The sequence below is a fragment of the Pempheris klunzingeri genome, chromosome 5 (assembly GCF_042242105.1).
Source record: "Pempheris klunzingeri isolate RE-2024b chromosome 5, fPemKlu1.hap1, whole genome shotgun sequence".
Lineage (NCBI taxonomy): Eukaryota > Metazoa > Chordata > Actinopteri > Acropomatiformes > Pempheridae > Pempheris > Pempheris klunzingeri.
Genome location: NC_092016.1, coordinates 24717052 through 24740338, shown reverse-complemented (window position 1 = coordinate 24740338; position 23287 = coordinate 24717052). Strand labels below are relative to the sequence as shown.

Here is a 23287-nt window from a genome sequence, read left to right as displayed (position 1 = left end):
GAAAACTTCTCCTCTGTCAGCTAAAACCTGCTGCTTTTCTTCAAATTCACCTGAATTCCAGTGAATTTCCACTAAATTTAGATTTCGCGGATGCGTCGAGCGCACCGGACTTATCCAGAGGGTGTAGCCGTGCGTCTTTGCGCTGGTACAGGCTGTGAGTGAGCGTGTGTGTGTGTGTGTGTGCCAGAGCTGGTGGAGGATCAGCCGGAGTGGCCGACCAGTCAGAAGGATGCTGGAGGGCAATGCCTGCAGAAAGAGAGGATGAGATTTGTCGAAAGGCGCTGGAACTGCTCTCCGACCTGTGCTCCAAGGGAGAGGTGCAGGACGACAACTGCCTGGATTTCATTTACTACTTCAGGGACCTGGCCAGACCGCGATACACGGACTCAGGTCAGGTCCACGATCTTCTCTCTGAAAGTTTAAAGTAGGCAGCAGTTTTATTCTAGGGACGTGGGAAGGAGGCTGTCCTAAAAACCCTCTAAAATTAGCAGTCTATGGTTAAATTGATAGTTTGATTGTGAGCTCCAGGGGATCATTAAAAAAGAATTTCTATTTTTAGAAGAGCATTCAGCACACATTCATCTCAAACAGACATGTTCCTTTTTACACACAGCTTCTCTTGAAGTTTATGCACTGGAATTACAGATAAATATAAAACATGTGGACTTTAAGAAACCAAATTCAAGCACTAAATGTTACTTATACTGTCTTTAACTACAATCTATCCTCCTGCTTTGAAAAGTGAGAGATGAATTTGTAGATGCAAGTTTCTTCCCACACGGTAATAGATGGTTTTCTCCGTCCCTCAGTGGTCAGTCAGAGCGGAAGAGAAAAACCTGCTTTTCTGCACACACACCACACTGTGTTCACTAAATGTGAGAAGAGTGTGATCTGTGAACTTGTTGCTTGCATCCATTAGCACCAGGAGACAACGGCAACGCATTTCACATCTATACAGCATGTGTGCGTGTGTGTGTTTGCATGTCCACTACAGCATCCTTCATCCTCCTCGAACAGACTGAACTGAATGAGCGTTGGTTTGGTTTCTCTTTTGGTCTGGAGCACAGGAGAGACAGAGAGAGGGAGAGAGAGAGAGAGAAAGCCCCACCCGATATTCCCCTCAGCTCTCAGCTCTTTGCAGACGTGGGTCTGGCAAAACAAAGACCTGAGATCTAATCCAGTCATTTTAGACTCCCAGCCTGGACTACTTGGCTGGAATTTCATGAATATTGGCATTAGAAACAGTGTTCTGGTCAGTCTGGAGCAGTTTGCTGAAAAGAAACTGGTCTGAAAAACATTCTTGCACACTTTGAAACTTTAAAAAGGTTCTATCTGTACTATAAAAATCAAAAGTATAGATATTTGATAGCAAAAATCCCCAATAAAATTGTAGGAATATTAGAAATAATACCAGTGAGGGATGCCCCCTAAACACCAGGAACATGCTGTTATTTCTGTGAGGTAGAATTCCACAAAACCAGTCATGGTTTCTATACTTACTGTTCAGTACAGCGTGCGTGCATGTATGCATGTGTGGTTTTGTGTAAGAGGATGGTGTGCATTAATTACATACTGTAGATCTGAGCTGTAGGCTATTAAATGATATTTCTCATGCATATATGATCTAAAGAGTACATACAGGATTTCTCTCCCCCTCTTTGTGTGTGTGTGTGTGTGTGTGTGTGTGTGTGTGTGTGAGAGAGAGAGAGAGTTTACATGTATGTTGGTTTTTGTTAATAGCAGCTGTGGTTGGGCCGGTGCCTGTAAACATATTACAATCTATCATTAAACATGTATGATGAAGAGGAAGTTCAAGCTACCAGAGTGGTTTCCCTGAGGAGCTGTGACCCACTTCCTCTTGTATTAGACTGCTCTAAATGCACGCACACACGCACGCACACACACAGTTTGATCTCCAACAAACAATTATCCCTCCTAGTGGAGAGGAGGGATAACTGCCCTCTGATACTCTGAGGCTTTGGCGGTTTCATTTTTTTTGCAACAGTTTCAAAAAGGCCTCATCCACCTGAGCCACCCAAAGAAGTGGGCTCACAAAGATAAGAACCCCCGTAGAGCACCGTAACACATGACACATAATGGGCCCAAATGTACAAAATAGTGTTTGATCACTAAGATACAAATCAACACCAATCCAGTAGAGTTGTAGTAGGCTATTACCAATGACTATTTACTTCTGTTCTTATCTTAATATTGGATTTGCAAATATTCTGCCTTGAAAACTTTATATAGATCAAATTACCTTGAATGGAGAGGCAAGATTTAACATACTTTCAGTTTGGTTGCACATTTAGCTGCCCTCTGTTGCAGGAGGGGAAGCCAGTTAGGGATCATGCCCTTAGCCTGTGTTACACAAAGGGCTGGGAATCCAAAAATGACAATACCGATATGAGTACCTGTATCATTAATGAAGTACTTGACGTGACACCTTTTTTTTGTCATGGTGCGGCTGAAGTTTTCTCTGTGCTTTATTAGATGCTTTGCCATGTTACTCGTATTCCTGTTTTTTTTCCAGAAAGAATCTATTCATACATTTTATGCATTTACTTTTATGAAACACCACAGCATGGTGGTGCAGTGGTTAGCACTGTTGCCTCACAGCAACAAGGTTCCAGGTTCTGGGGTTTGCATGTTCTCCCCGTGCTTGCGTGAATTCTCTGTGGGTGCTCCGGCTTCCTCCCACAGTCCACAGACATGCAGGTTAGCTTAATTGGTGACTCTAAATTGCCTGTAGGCGTGAATATGAGCGTGACTGGTTGTCTGTCAGCCGTATGATTGACTGGCGACCAGTCCAGGGTGCACCCTGCCTCTCACCTAACACCAGCTGGGATTGGCTCCTGCCCCCTGTGACCCTGAAGGATAAGTGGTATGGATAATGAATCCCCACTACAGGCATGTAGCCATACTTTTGAATGCTTTAGTGGCATATTGGCACGCTGAACTGTCAACTCACGCTCGACTTCCCCACACAGCACAGACTGTATGGGCCGTAGTGGGCCAATCATACATCTCATTAAACTGAAGAATCCTTGTGGTGATTGGCTGTGAGCAAAACCATACAAATGGGCTTTTTTTTTTAGATCAGGGTATAAAAGAAAATCAAGCCCAGATATCCTTTAACTGGGGAAGTTTCTATTGCACTTGGTACTGGGTTATTTTGTTCATTCCGCTAAAGGTATTGATTAGTGATATCCATCCTCAGTTACACGTATGAAGAACAGGGAGAGACGACCAAAGAGTTACAGGGTGGTATCTCCTCACTGATAACTTCATCATAAATCTTTAGCAAATACACACATATGTACATTTTAAAGTAAACATAAAGAAGTCTTCCTCCGGATAATATATAGTGTCACTTGTAAGAAGCTGTGTGTGTGTGTGTGTGTGAAGCTGTGGCTCAGTACACTTTTTCAAAACTTAACAGAATGCAACACACATCATGCATAAATAACAATGAAAAAAAAAAGTGCTTGCACACGTGAATTCAGTAAACTTCATGTGTCTTCATGAATCTGATGTTTTGCTTCTGCCTTTGACATCTTTGTGTTACTGGTAGATGGAGTTGGTGAGGAAAAAACAATGGCGGACAGTGAGGTGGAGGCCGGAGGTTTTCCGTGAGCGGGGAGAGTCAGCCTGCTGAAGGGGTGGAGGGGGTCGCATTATTAAGAGATCCCTTTATGACATCATAAGGGGAGCCAAATCTAAACAGCGTGTTTTCACACACATTTGCTGAAAGATGGAGCAGGAGAAAAAGAGAGAGGATGGTCTTCAGTCAGTTTGGCAGTCTGTAGGCATACTGGGGACACATATTCATGTCGAAAAGACATTAAAAAGTACATTTTGTGTAACATGGGCCCTTTGAATTAAGACAAGTTACAAGACACAATGTAGGATTTGCGCACCTCTCCACACACCAGCGTTAAAAAGTGGACCATTTCGCTGCTGTCATAGATGCTTGATAGTGTGCACCTTTGGCAGCACAGCACTTCAATGTGGGACAAACGACTGTCCCCTGCTGTGAGAACCCACGGTGGCAGCTGCAGCCGGCAGGGACGCACAGCTAGAATGGAGGCAGATAGTAGCCTAGAAAATATGGAACATGTGGAGGAGATCCAAAGTTTGTCAAAGCGCAAAAATGGAAGCCTAACCCTAACATCACAGGGGAGGAGCTCCTACTTCAGATACATCAACAAGTGTTTTGTGCAAAAAGAAACCTCTTCTTATGGAAAAAATATTTGTTTTAATGATATTTTGAATGGGTCGCTGACATTTGTCCATTCTAAATAGAACTTTTTAACTTTGTGATTAGCGGTCAAAGATCCGTTAACAAGGATCAACCATCAGTCAGAGAAAACATTTAAATGACTTAGGCCACTTTATAAGTAAGTATGTCGGTAGAGACAGAAGCACAGAAGACTGTGATCAGTCAGAAGATCATTGTTACCACTTCATAAAACAGTAGAGTAGGTAATTAAAAACCTACTCTGTAGTGTTTCAACCTTTTTTGAACTTAAATGGATTTTCAGTCTTTAGGGAGAGGTAGGTTGGGAAGGACAGTGTTGGCTTCCCATGTGTTACACCGTGTCTTTGTGGCTGCTAATGTCAACCGTTGGGGAAAAGTGTAGATGGAACAAATGGGAACTGCTAGAGCCCTGACAAAGACCTGATCCCTCACCAGCTTCCCACCACCAAATGTGCGTGATGGGTCCAAGCAAAAGCACCACAGCCCGAGATCAAACTTGAATCTCGGAGATATTATTGCGTGTTTTTCTTTTTTTTTTTTTGCGCCACCTAGTATAGCCATTCGGTACAGACTAATCTTTAACACTTACAACTTTAAGCCAAACTGAGAGCACTTCATTGTAATGTAAGTTTCACTGACTCATTCGGTAACTCATTGTGTTCCAGCTCCCCTCACTGGTGACCGAAAGGGCTGAAATGTCACTGTCAGCACGTGAAAGAAAAATGTACTCCTTAGTACAAAAAGGTATTCTTCCTGTACCTCTATTTTTGAATGTGCAGCCTGCTCCTCAGTGAACCTTCATGATGGCACCAGCTGTGGGAGCTAGATCGGTGACGCAGTTGCAAAGCCTTTTTCTTGGCCTCATTTGTACTTTCACTCAAACTGGCTCTTCCTACCTGTGAGACAAACAGCGTGACACTGTATGATATTTTCTCACGCACACATGCCAACTGATTGTACGAAGTTGTTGAAAAAGAAGCTGCCAAGCCTCTTTTGGTTTATGCTACTAGAATGCAAAGTTATTGTGATGTCATGTAAAAACCCAGGGTTCTTCCAGGTGTTTTCCAGCTGTGCACCTGCCGTGCTTTCATAGAAAACAGTTTTACTATCATGACTGTACATCAAATGCTGTGTCAAAGTGAGTAACACTTTCTGACCACAGGGTACAGTGCTGTTGAACTGACTCCTAAAACGTTTGGTCACAAATCAGTGAGGAAGGTGATTAACTCTCCTGGCATAACTACTGTAATTCAAACACATCTGGTTATCTCTGAACACTGTGCAGTTTTAGTCAGTATAATGAAAGAGAAAAGCAGAACCTCATCTAGGGATTCCTACGAACTTTTCCACAGAACACGTTCTCTCTCTATCACAGGACAACTGGAGAACTACTAACACAAGTGCTGCAAAAGTCAAGAATCAGTTTTATCTGCAATATCTGACTATGCTAACCTAACCAATGTTATTATCATAATGTAATCTTAGCTCAGTTAACTGCTCAACAGTTGCCACCTGGCAGATACCGGGAGTAAATATTTATTAACAACCAACTAGTTTGTGTGGTGAAACCCATTTTAATTTAGCGACCCACTAAACTCAGTTTGAAGTTCAGAAAAGCTGGTGTTTCTGGCTCCTCCTCCTCCTCACAGAGTTTCATTCCACTGTTAGACAAGCAACAGTCACTTCCGTCTGACCGCCTAACCTTCAAATGCTCCAACACATTGCTGACAACTGACAGACTTATCACGAACATGAGCGTTTCACATTGTTACACTCAGAAGAAATTGATAAAAGCCGTATTTGTGGCTACGGTGATCCACTGGAAAGTTCAAATGCAGAAAGCAGGTCTCCAAGATGAGGCTTTGATTAAATGTTGGGAGAAATGGGTTGGCTTTCATTACACCCCTGATTGCATTTTCAAGGTATTGTTGCTAGGCAACATAGCATTATTGGATATTTTGTTAAAAGTTTTTGAGCCTCTGGTGATATTCCTGAAAGAGCTCATAATGTTAATGGCTCTTCTCTGCATCATTCTCAAGTACATTCGTACAGGTGTTTTTCCAGACACAGCTATCCTCCTTTCCCCTCTCTCCACTGTAAAAGTCATTTCCAAGACATTATTCCAATGCCTCCCCTTCGACCCATACTCCCGTGCCCTTTCACCTCAGCTATTGTCTCTTATTGACCCACTGCTGACTTGGCTGTTGCAGCTTATTGAACTGTACTCAGCGCCGGGCTCCCCAGAGGAAGCACTGCAGTGCATCAAAGACTTTAATGAGATGTCTGTTGCCCGAGGCCCACTCTCTGACAGTAGCAGGTAGAGAACAATAAATTGGTCATAACTATAGGCTTTCTTTGCTTAATCTGCTCTTAATAATTGTATTAACCTGGAGGTTGCATCATCTTGTAGATATTGAAAGGCATATTACATGTATGTGTGGTGTCAATATGGCTGATTTTTGTGTTATACTTTGTTTGTTGTGGTTTAAACTGACCACATCTTTACAGTAGTTGGACCACCATGTACTATTGAACTATGCAGTGAGATTTCAAATGGTCTCCTTTTAAAGCCAAAAGTGACACAGTTTAGAAAACCAGGGAAAATACATTACTAACTGGCCGGCTACATTGCACATGTCATGTATGTGGAAACCTGGCAGAGCAATTACTTCAACACTATGCGTCCAGTATAATCAATGAAACTGACAACCTCATGTGGTGTTGGTGGTGCGCATGCACCAAAGTCACCACTATGAGACGTGCTTTTACACAGAAATAGAATGTGTGCCAACAGTGTATTTAATGAAAAAAAAAACTTCTGATATACTTGATGATCTGCTTATTGGAAACCCTACAAACAACCTCAAAGCCTAGACACAAGCTAAAAACCTTAAAAAACAGGCTCGAAACCCTGAAAAATTATGCTCTAAACCCTAAAAGCAAGCAAAAAACCATGATAAAGCAGCGCAAAACCCTTAAAATTATGCTCTAAACCCTAAAGGCGAGCTAAAAACCCTGAAAAAGCAGCACAAAACACTACTGTCCGCAATTTGACGTGTCCTTGGGGAAGATACTGAATGGTGTGTGAATGTGTTACAGCACTAGAAAGGCAGAATCCAGGAACGTCAAATTTCACACAACCCTACGCCAAATGAAGTAGCTGCTAAAATGATTCTGCAGCACATCCAGTCTGCTAATGGCCTGCATACGTGACACGTTCATTGTTGCTCGACTGAACATTTACGCTGACTTTAGTTAATTAGCATTGAACTGAAATTGCAGCTGAGACTATCTGAAATGTCAGATTGATCATTAACTAAAGCACAGGTCGAATTAAAATTTGACCTGACGTTAATGCTGGATGAGCAACTAAGGCATCATCAAAGTTATTAATTCCAAAAGGGAAGGGAATATTTTGCCCGATTTGATTTCAATCCATCTAGTAGTTGTTCGGATGCTTCACTTTGGACGACAGTGGTAGATTGGCAGCCCGACCGACCAATAATCTCCATCCCTACAGCCCCGCAGCTAGTGTGGCTAAAGTCACTGCCAGTGGATATTCACAATGGTGTCCTATATCTCACTGAGCTAATTGCTGTATTGTGTATTTATAGTAAGAAGCAGAAATACAATGCTCATGTGTAGGATGGAAAAATAATGAGAGTTGCTTCCCTAATAAACCAGCCATTCAACTGTGATGTTTACACCCGTACAGTAGTTTAATTGCTGGTTATTATGTGAGCAGGTGTGCTGGATAGTAAACAGGAATAAACTGGCATCATTGCGAGCATGTTGTTTGGGCCTATAATGAACTGGGGACCTCTGTATACACTCATCACCGCTAATGCTTGCAGCCACAGAGATGATTTGTTTTAAGAAATCAGCCGAAGAGATGTATCTGTTCTGCTATGCTCATGTTGCAAAGTCCTGTACAGTTCATCTTGTCTACGTACCTTGTTGCAGCTAGCAGGCTATGTGGGAAGACAGCTCCACTTTTAAGCCCAGCTAGAAGACTGTCATTGGTCAAAAGTATGTCTTACTGTTATAATTCTTGTGCTGGACTTCTATGATGGATCAGATCTTCAGGAGTCCTCTGGTTGTTATTGGGCATAAATGTGAATACCCTATCACCTCTGTCATTTTATGGGCTTCCTGCGTCAGTTGAGCCTGACTGGCCTAATTTTCCATTATGGACCAGAAACTGCCCTCATCAAAGTTCTTAGAAATCATCTGGTCTTTTTTTGACACAGTTATTCTTTGATTTCCCAAGTGTCTGGTAATCATCTTATCCACCTTACAGACTTCCTGTCTTAGGTGAGACCATATGACCTAATCTTCCATTACTGAAAAGAAGAACCTTTTCTAGTCAATACTTTTGGGAATTCTCCTGTCTGTTTTGGTTTCAAATGTTCTTTGACTCCTTCGGTCTCTTGAAATAAACCCAGTCACCTTATTGACTTTTATGTCAATCGTCCTTCAACTCGTGGAAATCAGCCCAGCCATCGTACAGCCATCAGGTCTCAGGCAAACCTCTATAGCTTCATTTTTCATTATAGGTCAGAAATTGTCCTGATCAAATTTTGGCAGAGATCTCTGGATTTTTGCTGTTTTGGAGATTCGCTTTGTACCTCTCGATGCTCACCTTGACCGATCTGTGGGGAGATGCTGAGGAGGTCTTTATGAAAGGTCTTCCTTTACATCAGCTGGCCTGTGGGTAATCTTTGCTATCAGCAGGGCACAGCTGCTTTATCGGTCTCCTCCCTCAAGTGAGTCTTGATTGCCCTGGAATTGTCTCATTTCGGTGTCTTCTTCTACTTTGGAGTACGAGCGTAGCGTAGCGTAGCATCAGTCATCTCGTAGTCCAACAGGACGATCACCATCCTCCTGTAAATTAGTTCTTGTTTCTTCCATTTTTAATTGAAGTTGTCTTGATGAGAAAGCTGACAGAAAAACGTACTTACAGTCTCACATCCACTTTTAATGTCTGTGTCTGAGAGTGCATGGAACCAGTCGTTGCATTCGACATGTAACACAGAATGTGCAGAAGTCTGTTACCAGGTTACTGATGAATACTGCACACACATCTGCAGGACTGTATTATGTCTGTTTCAACTTCTTTAGTAACTGCATCCAGTTCAGCCCCTGGCTGCCTCTACCACAATCTTTGACCCCTCGTAGATCTCATTGGGCCTAAAGGTAAAACATTTTTCTTACTAAATCTTTCAACTGGTTTGATCTAATATTTGGCTTTCAGTGTAAAAAATCATCTAAGGGTTAAATTTCAGACTAAATAGCTAGCTAAGATGGACAGAGTTATAAGGCTTTTTGTGTATTTTACATGTTCTTTGAATTTGATTGGAATTCACCAAACAATCCTTAAACAGCAATCTGCAGAACCAGTCATGTGATCATGGGGAAGGCATTTTCCCTCCCGGTGATAACAGTGATAATACTGGCATAGTACAAAATGAGGCCGAGCTGTGACAGAGGGAGGGATGGAGAGAGAGCGGGGAATACGAAAACCCAGGACACAAAATAATTCAACAATCAGTGAGCTGACATGTATTCCCCTCCCGTCTGTGGGCACACACTCGCACTTAAAACATGAGACAAGAGATAATAAATAAACAAGAGGCCAGGTGTGTGTGAATGTGATCCGTGCTTATGTGCTAGGTCACTTCTGGTCATTGGTGAGGACTTACTTATATACATACTTTGGTGATGCCCTGACTGAATTAGCAAATGTTAGCATGCTAGCAACATGTGTTCTTTCCAGGGTAGCTTGGCAAAGCCATCATTTTTTACTGTGTTTTATGATACTTTCTTTGGAAAATCACATCACACAATTTGATATATTTTGGGAGACATTCAGTACATCAGAGATGTAAAACCTGTGATGATGATTGAAGGTCCCCTGTCCCATCCCACTCCCACTGAAATACTCCTGTTCCATTGCCATGGTCTTCTTAGATTTGGCCAGTACATCGGCAGAGCCAAGAACACCTTGGTCTTACCTGCTAGTGCCATATTACCAGTGGCAATCCATACCATATTACCACAGTGGTAATCCATACCATATTACCACAGTGGTAATCCATACCATATTACCACAGTGGTAATCCATACCATACCATGTTACCACAGTGGTAATATGGTATTAGGAATTCACTACACACCCAAACATGGCATCTAATGTTATATTTTGATGTGTACATATATCATTTACTTTGCTATGGAAAGTATCACAGTTGTATGATAACACAGGCCTGCTGTTACACTCTTCGTATGGTGAAAAATTGCTTGCAAGAAAGCTTTGTTGAAACCTGAGTAGTTAGTAGCCAAGACAATACACACTGTATGTATAACACTTTTTTTTTTACTTTACATGGCAAACCAGCTGGAGACATTTTTATGAGAAACTTTTCAACCTCCCTAAAGATTTAAAAACAGGTGCAGAAAGACTGACTGGGCCTGACAAATATAGAAGGATTTGTCTAAACACTGAAGGCACTGCGAGGAAACTTGCACTGTCTGCCGTATCAGAACCAGCTAACACTGGTGAGTCCAGGGAGTTTGAATGTTAGTGGTTATGTTAGCAGCTTCCTGGCATCCAGCACCAATCCACCTGACATCTCCTTCCACAAGCTGAGAACTGGTCGTTTTTAGCTTGTTCTTATACTTTAGCACTCACACTCACTAACCCTAAGCCTCAGAGTGCCACCACTGTCCTCCTACCTCTCCTCCTCCTGCACACTACTTGTGAAGAAGTTGTTCACCTCTGTGGCTGCTGGAGGTGGATCTTTTGAGGAAAAAAGATGGTTATAGAACAAAATTCTTCATACTGTAAAATACTTATTTGTCCTAATGTTGATGGTGCTAATGTACAGCTTGTGGGGAATTAGAGTGTGTTTGTCTGTGTGTATTGTGTCTCTCTCCATAAGTGCTGTAGAACATTTTTTAATTATGTTAGAATTTTTCTGCGAGTGCTCTGTCTGTTCTTTGTGCTAATACTATGAATTACCCTGTTCGGCTCAGATTGTCCCTGCTCTTTCTGTGATTGTAACCAGTGTGCTAATAACCCCCTCATGCTCTTCAGTGAGGAGAGTTTTCTAAAATATGCCTCAGGCTAGGAGTGAGAGCCGTGGCTACCTTGTGATAAAGGTGGATTTTCAACTCAACTGCCAGGTTTAACTTCCCGTTCAGTGAGAAAAAGTTCAGACATTATTATCGAATAAGGCCCAGCTGCTGTTAGCTACTTGAATGACTATGAATAAAACAATTCAAATCAGCAGTGTATTATATCACCTCCTCCTGACCCAGGCAACCCTGAGTTGGGAGGACGAGGTGGAAAGGGAGGGTAGGTAGCAGTGGAGAGGGGCCTGGCAGCCGCATCAAAGGGGTTGGAGCATTGTCTGGTGTTTTATCTTGTCTCAGCTGCTTGCTTCAGTGATCTTCCAAGTGCCTTAATCTGAAGTGGAAGGAAGAGACAGTGCACGCTAAATAAGGAAGGGCTAAGTGATAAAAGTTTCAACTTGTTGACAGAGATTTTTGAAATATTAAATGTTTCAGTTAAAAAAAGATTTACAGACCAAATAGTTGAGTTAAAATGGCCTGATGAACAAAAAACTGTTGATTTTATTTATCATATTATTTAAGCAGCCTTGCCAGGCAGGCATGCCAGGCCTGCTCTTACACGTTTTAAAGTCAGGTTTGAGTTAGTGCGGGCACAGGAAAGTCTGATTAAATGCTTCTTAAATGTTTTGCTCTGCCACAAAGATAATGTAAATGGTAAATGTAAATGGTCTGTGTTTGTACAGCACCTTTCTAGTCATTTCGACTACTCAAAGCACTTTCTTATCACATCCTCATTCACCCATTCACACATCATTCATTCAGGAGGAATTTAAGTTGGAGGAGACTATTCTTTCACACTGAAGCTGTGCTTCAGCAAAGTTTCCCCACTGAGGGATCAATAAATAAATATCTTATCTTCTACCTCTGAGCCACAGCCACCCTCCTTGTTCCGGAGGCCAAGTCCCATACATTAGAAAAAAAACAGTACAAACTTGTACTGTTTGCAACCCAAACACAAGATAATTATAATACATAATAATGGTTAACAGTAACTTAATTCTACCTTTAAAGTGCTTTATCTAGAAGTTAGAGCACTTAACAATAATTACATACAGAGAGATAGCTGAAGGATCGACTACACAGTCCCTCTGATGTGGTCACATGTTTTGACCTTGGCCAGGACCTGGTTCAGCATCTTCCAACCAATAATCCAATGAACTCTAGTTGTCATGCAGTGTGTGTCCTCTCTTCTGCACAACGGTCAGTGCTTACAGTGCTGTCTGGGCACTAAAGGAATCGAATATCATTTCAATATTTTTTTTTTATCATACATGTAAAACAGATGACCAGTTTGGAGTATTAGGCTACTGTCTTAGGCTCCTGTGGGTTAAGAGATAAAGCAGATCAACATCACACATGATTCTTAGGAAACCTGTTTAAAACCTACGACAGGTCCAAATGCCCTGTCAGTGCGATCAATCATTGTGCACTTTCTTCCCTAAATCTGACTCCAACTCCATTGTTGGCATTTGAATATTGAATTTTGAACCATGTGTCATCAATCCACACACGTCACGCACTGGTCAGGTCGCTGCAACCAACCAACAACCAACGTTATTATGATTCCTGTCCCATCTGCTCATGTTGCTTTTTTCTCCCCGTCCTGTCCAATCAAGTAATGAATAGTGACAATGACTCCAGTCCTGCAAAAATCCCAAAGGAATCTCCTGATTTACAGGATTCCTGAAAAAATGTCAGCTTCTAGTTGATCGGACATTCAGCGAGTCAGTAATGTCACAAAATGCATTGCTGGGAAAAAAAAAACATGGCAGTTAGTAGTTTGTTTATATTCATTTACATTTAGGTGAAGCTGCACCAGGAAAAGTCATGCTAAATTAGTAGTAATAAATTGATTTTGACATGATTATAAACCTGACTTATGGATGAATGCAAAATAAAGACAGCACATGAAAGAGACAGATGGATACACACATACTCAAAAGGTTAATGAATAAATCCTTATTCCTGCCTGGAAACTCTCCTAGCCTCTTACAGGGGGACAGTGTGATGGCGTGTCTGCTGTGAGAGAGTGCATCTCACGATGAAATACACAGTAAATTAAACATGCGGAACTGGCAGGGAAGTTTAAGTTTGGTAGTTGGCCCCGCTGGCTCTCTCTCTGCTTCAGATGCACCCATTCTGAATACGCCTTTATGCAGCATAGCTGGATAACCAGCCAACCTAGAGTGTGTTGATTTATACAACGCCTCATCAAAGGGAGATTTAGTCCAAATCAATAAAAGCAGCCATCTGTGTGTCTGTTCACTTTGCGGTTTTTAAGCTTGATTCACTTCAGAGGCAGGAGAAGGCCTCTGCCAAGGCTTCTATCAGGAAAATCCATTCGCATTGTTCGACAATGCAAATGTGACTCTGATCTCTTCCACCAATGTGCTGACCCAATCTCCACTGCCAGTGAAGTGGCTTGAAAAACCTAAAAGGTACTGCTTTTATCATATATATTCTATGCAACAATTTGGTGGCAGCATTTGAGACAATGAATTGTGTCGTATTAGTGATTAAAATGAAACACTGTTTAATATTGTTCTCACACATGAACTTCCTACAGTCAAACTCTACACCATAAGTCTAGTATCATTACAGAGCTGACCTCTCGCTCAGCTTTGTTACCATAGCTATGCCTGACTATGCCAAAGCTTCTGATTCTCACGTGGCACATAGACAGTCTGCAGTGATAACTGAGTCAGATTTATCACTCAAAATCTTTTACATTTTTATCTTAGAACGAATGGGCCCTTGATTTCAGACAATTAGACAAAAGCAGATTCTCATCTGTAGCTGGTGGTTGGCAACAGGGTAGCCAGGCGTGTGCAACAAAAACCTGCTCAATGTTTCAGCCAGCGATACTGGTAAAACTAGCCAGCTAACTAGCTATCTTTAGCCACATCAGGTGGTTAAAAAAAAAAACCTCCAGCTGACTAAAACAAGAACTGTGAAAAAGGGTACTGATGGTATAACCCCTTACTGCCTGAATTTATTTATAATTATATAAAAAAAGAAATTATTTGTGTTTTTGCATTCAAGCAGATGCTAAATGAAGTGGAGATTGTTAATTTGAATATAGCATAGCATAGACCAGTACAATATAACAATAGTATAATAAAATATATATGTATATACACATAGAATATATATATATTTATTTATGTATGTATGCTTCTATGTGTATATAATGTATACATAGAAGATGCATCAACCGGCATTAGTGGGATACAGAGGCCACCTCAGCTGCATCAAGACCGGAAGAGGTTTGAGGCAAATTTGCGACAACAGGCAACAAGGGGATAATCTCTGTAAAACTGTAAAAATCTTTAGGCCATGGACAAGATTTGTGGTGTCTGTTTATAGACTGAGCGGTATTGACCAATCGTGTTTGAGCAACAGTCAGTGTGGAGAGCAAAAGAGGCGAGTAGCGTTGGTTGAAATCTTTGGAACCCATCAGCCATTGTTTTATGACAATTTAGCTTTTTATTTATCTGCATCCATATGCAGATATCTGTTAATAAAGATAAGCTGAAATATCTTCTGGTTGTCTGGCCCAGATATCTGTTAATCCATTGGTGACACCAGAAGCCCAGAAACCTTTGTTCCTGCAGGCTACATTGTGGTCACGCGATAGCTGATGGATTCTGATGTTGGGCTAGTAGTGAATATTTGCTGTTTTTTGTTTGTTTGCTCGTTAAAGCCATGTAAACCCGCAACATAATGTAGTAATGTAGTATGAAATGCTCCTTAGCATTGGAAGTACAGTAACATTGGGTTAGCTGGGCATGCTAACATTTGTAGCATTTGTAATCCACTTCTTACAGTTTTTGCTTCTTTGTTCTCAGTTTTGGAATTGAACATCCTCCAACGCGAGCATCGCTCTTGTTTCATGTTTACCCCATGCGTGTATGTGGAGATAGTACAATTCAGAGTGCTTGTTAGATTGTGGTTAAGCTGGACATAGATCATATTGTCTTTGTACCAAAAGTGTCAAATGAGAACTCCGCAATGGATTTTACTGCCTTGGTGACCACTTAGGCTTTGATGTAAGCCACCACTAATACCTCAGTAAGCATTAGACTCTTCCTTGCACCCGTTGTTCCTTCATACATATTCACATGAACTCAAACAACCCACCACAGACAATTACACTAATCAAAACCTCTCTAACCTTTTTTTAATTATAATTGTCGACTTCCTTTAGTGAGGAAGGAGCTTATTGATTATTGGAGCTCCTGAATCCAATTAACTGCCACCAGCTGTACAGAGTTTAGGCCACGGTGCCTTGATTGCATCCCACAAGGAGACATGAAAAGCGGAGACACCCTGTGGGTTCAGAAAAGGCTCTAACAGTAAGTAATTGAATGAAGCCACAGGGTTGTCTGGGCTGTTTTACTCAATTTAAAAGCCTAACTTACCAAAGAAGGGGCAACAATGTTTTCAGTATTTTTCTTACTCAAATATTGAGTCTGGTTTGAAAGGGAAGTCGTTAGCCTTGGACAGAAACGAGGTTTGTATGAAGATAAACTGCTAACATTCTGAGCTATAATTTCATTTTGATAAAGAAAAGCTGAATTTTGGGTGTGAAATATTTCTATTTTTCACGAAACAAATGCATCAACTCTGTGGCACATCAAAGCCAGAGCACAGTGGAACAAGCTGTATGCGCTATCTGTGCCAGCTGAGACACAAGCCCTGCACTGAAGGCGAGACGCGCACTGTATATCATTTTTCCACTGCTTTCAATTCATCCCAGCTGGTTCCCAGTGCAGAGCTGCACACTAGAGGGCTGGCGGTGCCCTACCTGCCTCATTTCACATATTGTAGCGCTCTAATTCGAATGAGCATACTGTGCAACACACAACGCACTGCATTGCAAACATATTCAGACTCCTTTAGGTTTTACCAATTTTTGTCATTAAGATATAGCAACATGTACAGTATTTATATAATTTATTTGAGATGTTTCCATACAAATATCTCTATCTGTTATAAAAACTAGAACAAATCTGAGGCGCCACATGTTAGGGTCGGCTGTGGCTCAGAGGTAGAGGTAGGTAGATCAGCAGTTCGATCCCCGGCTCGTCTAAGCATGTCAAAGTGTCCTTGGGCAAGACACTGAACCCCAACTTGCTCCTGAAGTAGCTACAGTGTGTGAATGTGTGTCAAAGAACAGTCTCTTCCAACTTAGATTCCTTCTGTATCAATGATGTGCGAATTGGTGAATGGGGATGTCATGTTATGACTAAAAAGGCGCCATACAAATACAAACCATTCACCATTTACCACCATTTATGAACTATCATATCTGTGAAAGTTTCACACTAGCAAAAGTCTGTTCAGGCAGCAGTTTTCAGGCAAAAGAGCTCTAATAATCCAATGTATGTAAATAATGTGCAAGTTAGTGAGCAGCTTAGCAGCTAAAGGCCAGATATGTCTATGGAGTGGGTGGAGACCAAAAGAGAGCTATATTGGGGTTACATTGCTCAGGTAGACAGATACACAATCCAAATGTATGCTGATGTTTTTTCTGTGTCTGCTGGATACGTAAAAAAAAAAAAGTATTGTGTGCATGTTCACCATATCCTCTATATAAAGTAATAATATTTCATTTCTGTGTTTTAACTTGTCTCTGCCCCCAAGTACCACAAGAAGTAAATCAATTAATGCCGTTTTCTTGAGTAGTGATTAGCTTTGAACTCTTACTTTATTTAGGACCACATTTATGGGTATATAAATTTGATTCAGACCTTAAAATTAGAATCAGACCATTTGCTAACATGGAGTAGCTGAGCTGGATTTTTTTTTTTTTTTAGCATTTTCAGGTGTAGGACGGGCTTTTCTTTAGAAAACAGTAGACAGTAAATTGACACTGAAGCAGACAGCAGGACTGTTGGTGCACTGCCACTTGTGGGTTGACATGTTGTCATGTTAGCAGCACCCTAATCAGCGAGATCACAGCAGATCTTTAGCCTTTGACAGCTAATGGATGCTGTGAGATGACCTCACTGTGCGATGGGAATGAAAACATGAATTAAATGGACATAAAATAGCTCCTGAACATCCTACATCCATGTTCAAACAGCCACCTGCTTTGGTGGAGAAGCCAATGATAGTCGTTGCCATGGACACTATTCAACACTGTAATTTTCACATCTTGTGCTTTAATTCAACATTCTATACCTTGACTTGATGTCGATGGCACCTCTGTGGCACAGTATCTTCACGCTGATTATGTAGCATAAATGAGGGTCTGAACACCTGAGACATTTAGAGATTTAATTAAGGGTTTTGTGTTTTTGTATGAAGAATGAAATGCTGAAAAACACATTTAATCAAAAGAGAAAGGGTCTGAAGCCACTATATGTAGCAGTACAGTAACATGTACCAGGTTAGTATCTTCCTGTGTCCCATACATTCACTGATAGGAGGTCCTTTTTGTTTGATTACTTTGTGTTTCAGGTGTATGTGTGTGTGTGTGTGTGTGTGTGTTATCAGTGAAGATAATATACAGTTATTTTCCCTACAGTGCTGCAGTCCTCTGTAATTGAATGTAAAATACTCTATGCATACTTCATGCATAATGAGTCAAATTATTCAGACAACAAAATTCAGACAGAGGTAGTTAGATAATAGGGATGTGCAAAAATATGTGGGGAAATATACTTTTAAACCAAAGTGATAGTCGCATAATATTTGTTTTATTATTTAATGGGTATTCGAATATTCAAAAATGACACGTCCCCTGTTAGATATGGGTGGAAGTTAGAATAATTGTGCATAGTTTTCTTCTTCATTGAATCTTTCAGTGAATCTGGGTCGCTAAAGTCCTCTGAATCTGCACCCAAATCTCTTTAGTTTCATAACGAAGACTAATAGATGATTTTTTTTGTTTTTTTGGACTGGACTCTAATTGTGTCCATAAACGAGCTCACACACATATCTCACATAGAGCCTCATCACTCTCCACTGTCTCACTGAGAGGAGATCTCAGCCCTGTTGAATATCCTGTGAATAACCTACCTCAGGCCGTATGGATGCTCAGTGTTTCATTGATATTATTAGTGTCTCATGGAGTCTGCAAGACATTGTACTAAACAAGGACACTCAGTCTGGTGGCTTAAAAAAAAATAAGATATTCTTTTTCTCTGCTGAGCCTGATTTCGAGCGACTAGCAACAGGGAAAAAGAGAAGTGAAGAAGAAAGCATGGCGGAGAAAGAAAGAGAGCACAAGTTTTTCTGTGACTCTGTCTCTCTTATAGTTAGTTATAGTTTTGTGAGTAGAGATGTGACGTTCCCCACGAGTGCCCCACGAGTCTGAGTTGTCCACGCTGCCTTCACCTGAATGACTAATGACATCGAGTTTGAGTCGTCCACAGCACGCTCCATTCACGTGAACGCAGCTACAGATGCGCAGCATTAGGGGAGGAGATATTAGTGAGCGCCGCCCGACTGGACTGAAGAGATTTACATTCAGGGAGCAGGAGATATTAACGACTGAAGAAAAGTTGGATTCGAGTCAAGGAGCTGAGTTCCTGTTTGTAAAGTAGTTCAGGTGAACACACACCAGGTAGTTTAGTACAATTATGCATTCACATTTGTATCATGTCCTAATTTCTATTCTAGTTTTATTTATATATATATATATATATATATATATACTTATTTATTATTTTCATATTTTTTCTGTATTGTTAAAATGTTCATGTGTGGAAAATTTCACACTAAAGTTATTTTGCATGGAAGTTATCTGCAGCCTGCATAGTTTTTATTGTGCCACAAAGTTTTTTAGGTGAGGGGAAAATTCAAAATAGTGATCTCACTGTCAAAGCATGTTGGTATGGCACCATCTTATGGAATGATTACACTGAAAACACAAGCCAAATGAAATTATAATCAATATTTCAGAATATATATGTATAAATTAGAATTATTCTGAACCAAATCTTATTTTACAACTGCTACCAGTGATTGTTTCCTTGATGAAAACAAGTTACCCATGGTTGACTTCTAATAAATAAATAAGTAAATATAACAACGAGTCAGTCGTTTGAACGGCTCTTTGAAAGGAACGGCTCCTCAAGATCCGGCTCCCTTCAAAGAGCCATAAATCCCATCTCTATTTGTGAGCACTATTTACATCATACGTACTTAAAAGAAAGTATGTCTTCCTCTCTCCTCTTCTGATTTTTAGATTTGACATGGTCCATCCTCTACAGTCTGTTACCAGACCTCATCACTGCCCACATCTCTGATTTCTTTAGCAATTCGAATAGGTATGGTACTCTCCCCACTGACGGCTGTTTCCCCTGATTAGAGAAGCAATTGACCAATTAGAACTTTGTGGGCGGGGTTGAAAATGGAAATGCGAACTAGCTACCTAGTTACATTGATGAAAAATAATGATGTCAATGAGCGTGGCTGAGAATGAGTGAAGTGAAACAAAGAAGAAATTCAGTTGGATTATCAGGCTACATCCCCTCTACATCAGTAGCCTGTTAGTTTAACACGAATTACGTCATTGCTCAACTCAAAAACAAACTCAACAAATGAGATAAATTAGAGTTAAATCCTGAAATGAACAAAACTAAAATACATGAATAAGCAACTTTACAGAGAAGTAATAGGTTACAGCAGAATCCGTAAATCAAATCTGAGTGATTTGGGAATCACATTGCAAGTTGTACACTAGATATTATAACGTTTCATCAGCTGTTCTCTGGTTCGACATCTGTTTCACCTCTGACCACACCCAGCAGTGATGTCACAGTGTACTGCCACACCCTAGAATACACGTCCACATCACTAAAGAAACCAACGTGCAGCTTGTTTATTATTTGTATGTGCTGCAACAAAACAAAAGTTAGCACTGTTTGATTTACTTGCCTATGTACTGCGATGTGCTGTACTCTGTGCTGCTTCCACATAGCAGATCTGGTATTTGCCCCAGTAGACACATTGTCTCTGCTATGGAGCACCTTTCATCCCTTTACCACATTTGTGCTCAAACATTCAATCATGTGAAGCCATGTACAATACTGTGAAATATATGGAAGCAATCCATCTTGTGTGTCTAAAATAAGTCGTCCAATTAGAGTATCTACTGTATGCAGGAAGAGCGATGGGAAAGCAGACAAGATGAGACGGCGAACAATGAATTCAAAGGTCTGCACATGCAGAGACTTGTTTCAAGTATTGGTACTGGTGGACGTGGGAGTCATTTCTCTTCTAAACCTACAGTGTCCATAAGTATCCTCCTTTCTCTGAATGTCAACATGCCACACGGTAAACACAAAGGAAAGAATAATGTCTAAGCACTGAAATTACATTTTTTCCTCCTTTTCCTTGCTGCCTTTGAGTTGCTTTACAAAGCTTGAAATGAAAAGGAAAATAACATGACTTTGCCGAAAAAGAAAGCAATTGACATGCGCTCATGATTCTGCCAAACTCCCTGGAAACATGAATTCATAATCAGTATTAATCTCCTGTGATTATTGTTCGGTTGTGAGGGCTGTTTGGAATTTTAGTGCAACTGTGTTGCATTTTAGCACCTAGTAATGTGTTGCTGTGTCTAATTGTTGATATATTTAGATAATCCATGGGAGTAATTATTATTTTTTTCAACTTTTGCCTATAGGGAGGGGGCGGAGGTTTAATAGGTTTTCCATCTCTTTTAATGTTCTGAATGAACAGTCTGTCATCCCTGGGGAGCCAGGTTTGTCTGTGCCAGCGTTTTTCACTGGCAGAGCTGTGTTCACTGTTCACTGAGCCCCTCTTCTTCTCTCTCTTTCATCTCTAGATGTATCGGTAAGCCTGTTGTCCCTGCTGGTGACCACCTGTGGTCTTGCTCTCTTCAGCGTCTCCCTCTTTGTGTCATGGAAGTTGTGCTGGGTACCGCTGAGTGGCCGCTTCCTCCCAGATGTCCTCAAGGGGGCGCACTTCCTGGGAGGGGACCAACAGCCCGTCCTCACGGAGGTAAAGAGGAAAAGAGGCTCACACTCAACAGTGATATGGCACATGTATATTGTCTTAATGTCAAATGAGCATAGATGCTTAAAGTAAAGATTTTCTTTCTCTATTTTGCCATTATGAGATAGTTTACACAGCAGAGATGCAGACCTGTGGCGACCATGTACGGCACCTCACCAGCCACAAAGCTTAATAGATTATTATTGAATATCTGAAATAAGCAAATGAATTAGTTTTTAAGTGTGTTAGGATTACTTCAAATGACGATGTACAGTATATTGGGCATTGTGCCAGCTATGCAGTACACACTAATTTAACAATAGCCTCCTCCCGATCCTCCATCTAACATAAGTAAATTGATGTAAAAAGGGTGAAGAAGGCATCTCAAAGCTACAAAACAATAGGATTCAATAGGATTGACTGAACAACCAATCAAGAGCTCACACAAGGGAGGCTGAGACCACTATTCTACTTTATTGATAAATAAGGTGAATAAATATATTCAGTAAAGTAAATCCAGTATTAAATTAGGCTTAATATCTGCATCATCAATATAAGCTAGAGCTAGTTTAAACTTCTCCCTGTTTACATCCAGGTATGGCACGGTAGCCTCATAGGACACACACAATTTATTGGTCTGTCACTGAATAAGTCACTTGTTGAAGCCTAGCATTAATATGACTGGGCAAGGTGAGTTTGCTGTCCCCAATGTTCGATACATTTTCAATTCTGAACCAAACTCTGGGACATATATGGGACATATATTTTTAAAATTCACTTGCCAATCAACCAGCATTTGAATGAATAGTTAGATGAAAGGTCTATTGAATGTCTGCATGCTATATATGGATGTATAGCTTTGTATCCATAGAGCCATTTATAGAGTTGCTCAATATAAAATTATTACCCTATAGCTGCTTTGGAATAGGAACATTTTCAGTGCAGTTCGATAGCCTTCTTTGATTTAAAACAGTTAAAGGAAGTAGAGTGTGTTGAGTAGCCTGTTACAGCCCTGGTGTGTAGCCACACCCTTGAGGTCCAAATTAACACAACTTCAAAACACATGTTACTCTTCTTTTAGCAAAGAAAAACTGACATCTGCTTCTTCTGGATATATTAACTAGTTTGTAGGTTAAACGTAGGCCTACCTGTAACAGGCCATGATACCTATCTAACCTGAAAGGTTAGCATTCAAGCTTACTTTCATATCGTATTCATATCAAAATAAAACATTAATTAGTATATCAAGATCTGTTGAGTTCTCATTCAGTATCTCAGTACTATGTTTAATCTCAGCCTAAGTACTTTCAATATGGTTATGGTGTGTTTAAGCTTTTTTTCTTTGTGTCTTGAATGAATTGGTTTACTAAGGCATGATATCACTCCTGCTTAAAACTCCTCAAGGCCCCCAACCTATTTCTCCCTTCCAAGTTATAATAGGATTCACTGACACTATATAACACTGATATCTGCTGTGCAGGTGGACGGGGAGGAAAGGGAGTACAGTGAGGATGGCTGTGTGAAGGAGCCCTCCGGGCCCCCCTTGGCTGTGGCTGTCCCAGAGTCAGCCCTAAAGATAAGCCACACATCACCTGACATCCCGCTGGAGACCCAGACCAAGGTGGAGAAAAACCAGGTCCACACACTGGCCAGGGACAGGGTCCAGAGACAGATTACTGAGCCCACCTCGTCTGTACGGTCAGTACACATCAATCCCCGAAGCTACTGTCCAACTTTTAGAGTTGGCAGGTTAAGCACAGATGGTCACACACAGTCACACAGTCACAGAACATAGACCTCTGGGTTCACAGATACTTTATCACAAAGCTGACAGCATATAAAACATCTGACTTAAGGGAATGCAGTGGCTGCGGCACTGACACTGACAGCAACAATGACTCAAAAAAGAATAAAGATTTA

At 40.9% G+C, this 23287-nt stretch overlaps 1 protein-coding gene across 1 annotated transcript in view; it reads left to right on the top strand.

Annotated features, from left to right (window-relative positions):
• The first annotated feature begins 242 nt into the window (after positions 1-242).
• The window catches only part of syt9b (synaptotagmin IXb), a 45522-nt gene continuing 22477 nt past the window's right edge, over positions 243-23287 (top strand). Inside the window, exons 1-3 of the mRNA XM_070830732.1 lie at positions 243-390; positions 21198-21373; positions 22848-23065. Coding sequence (XP_070686833.1) covers positions 243-390; positions 21198-21373; positions 22848-23065 — 542 coding nt within the window. The remainder of the gene's footprint in view (positions 391-21197; positions 21374-22847; positions 23066-23287) is intronic.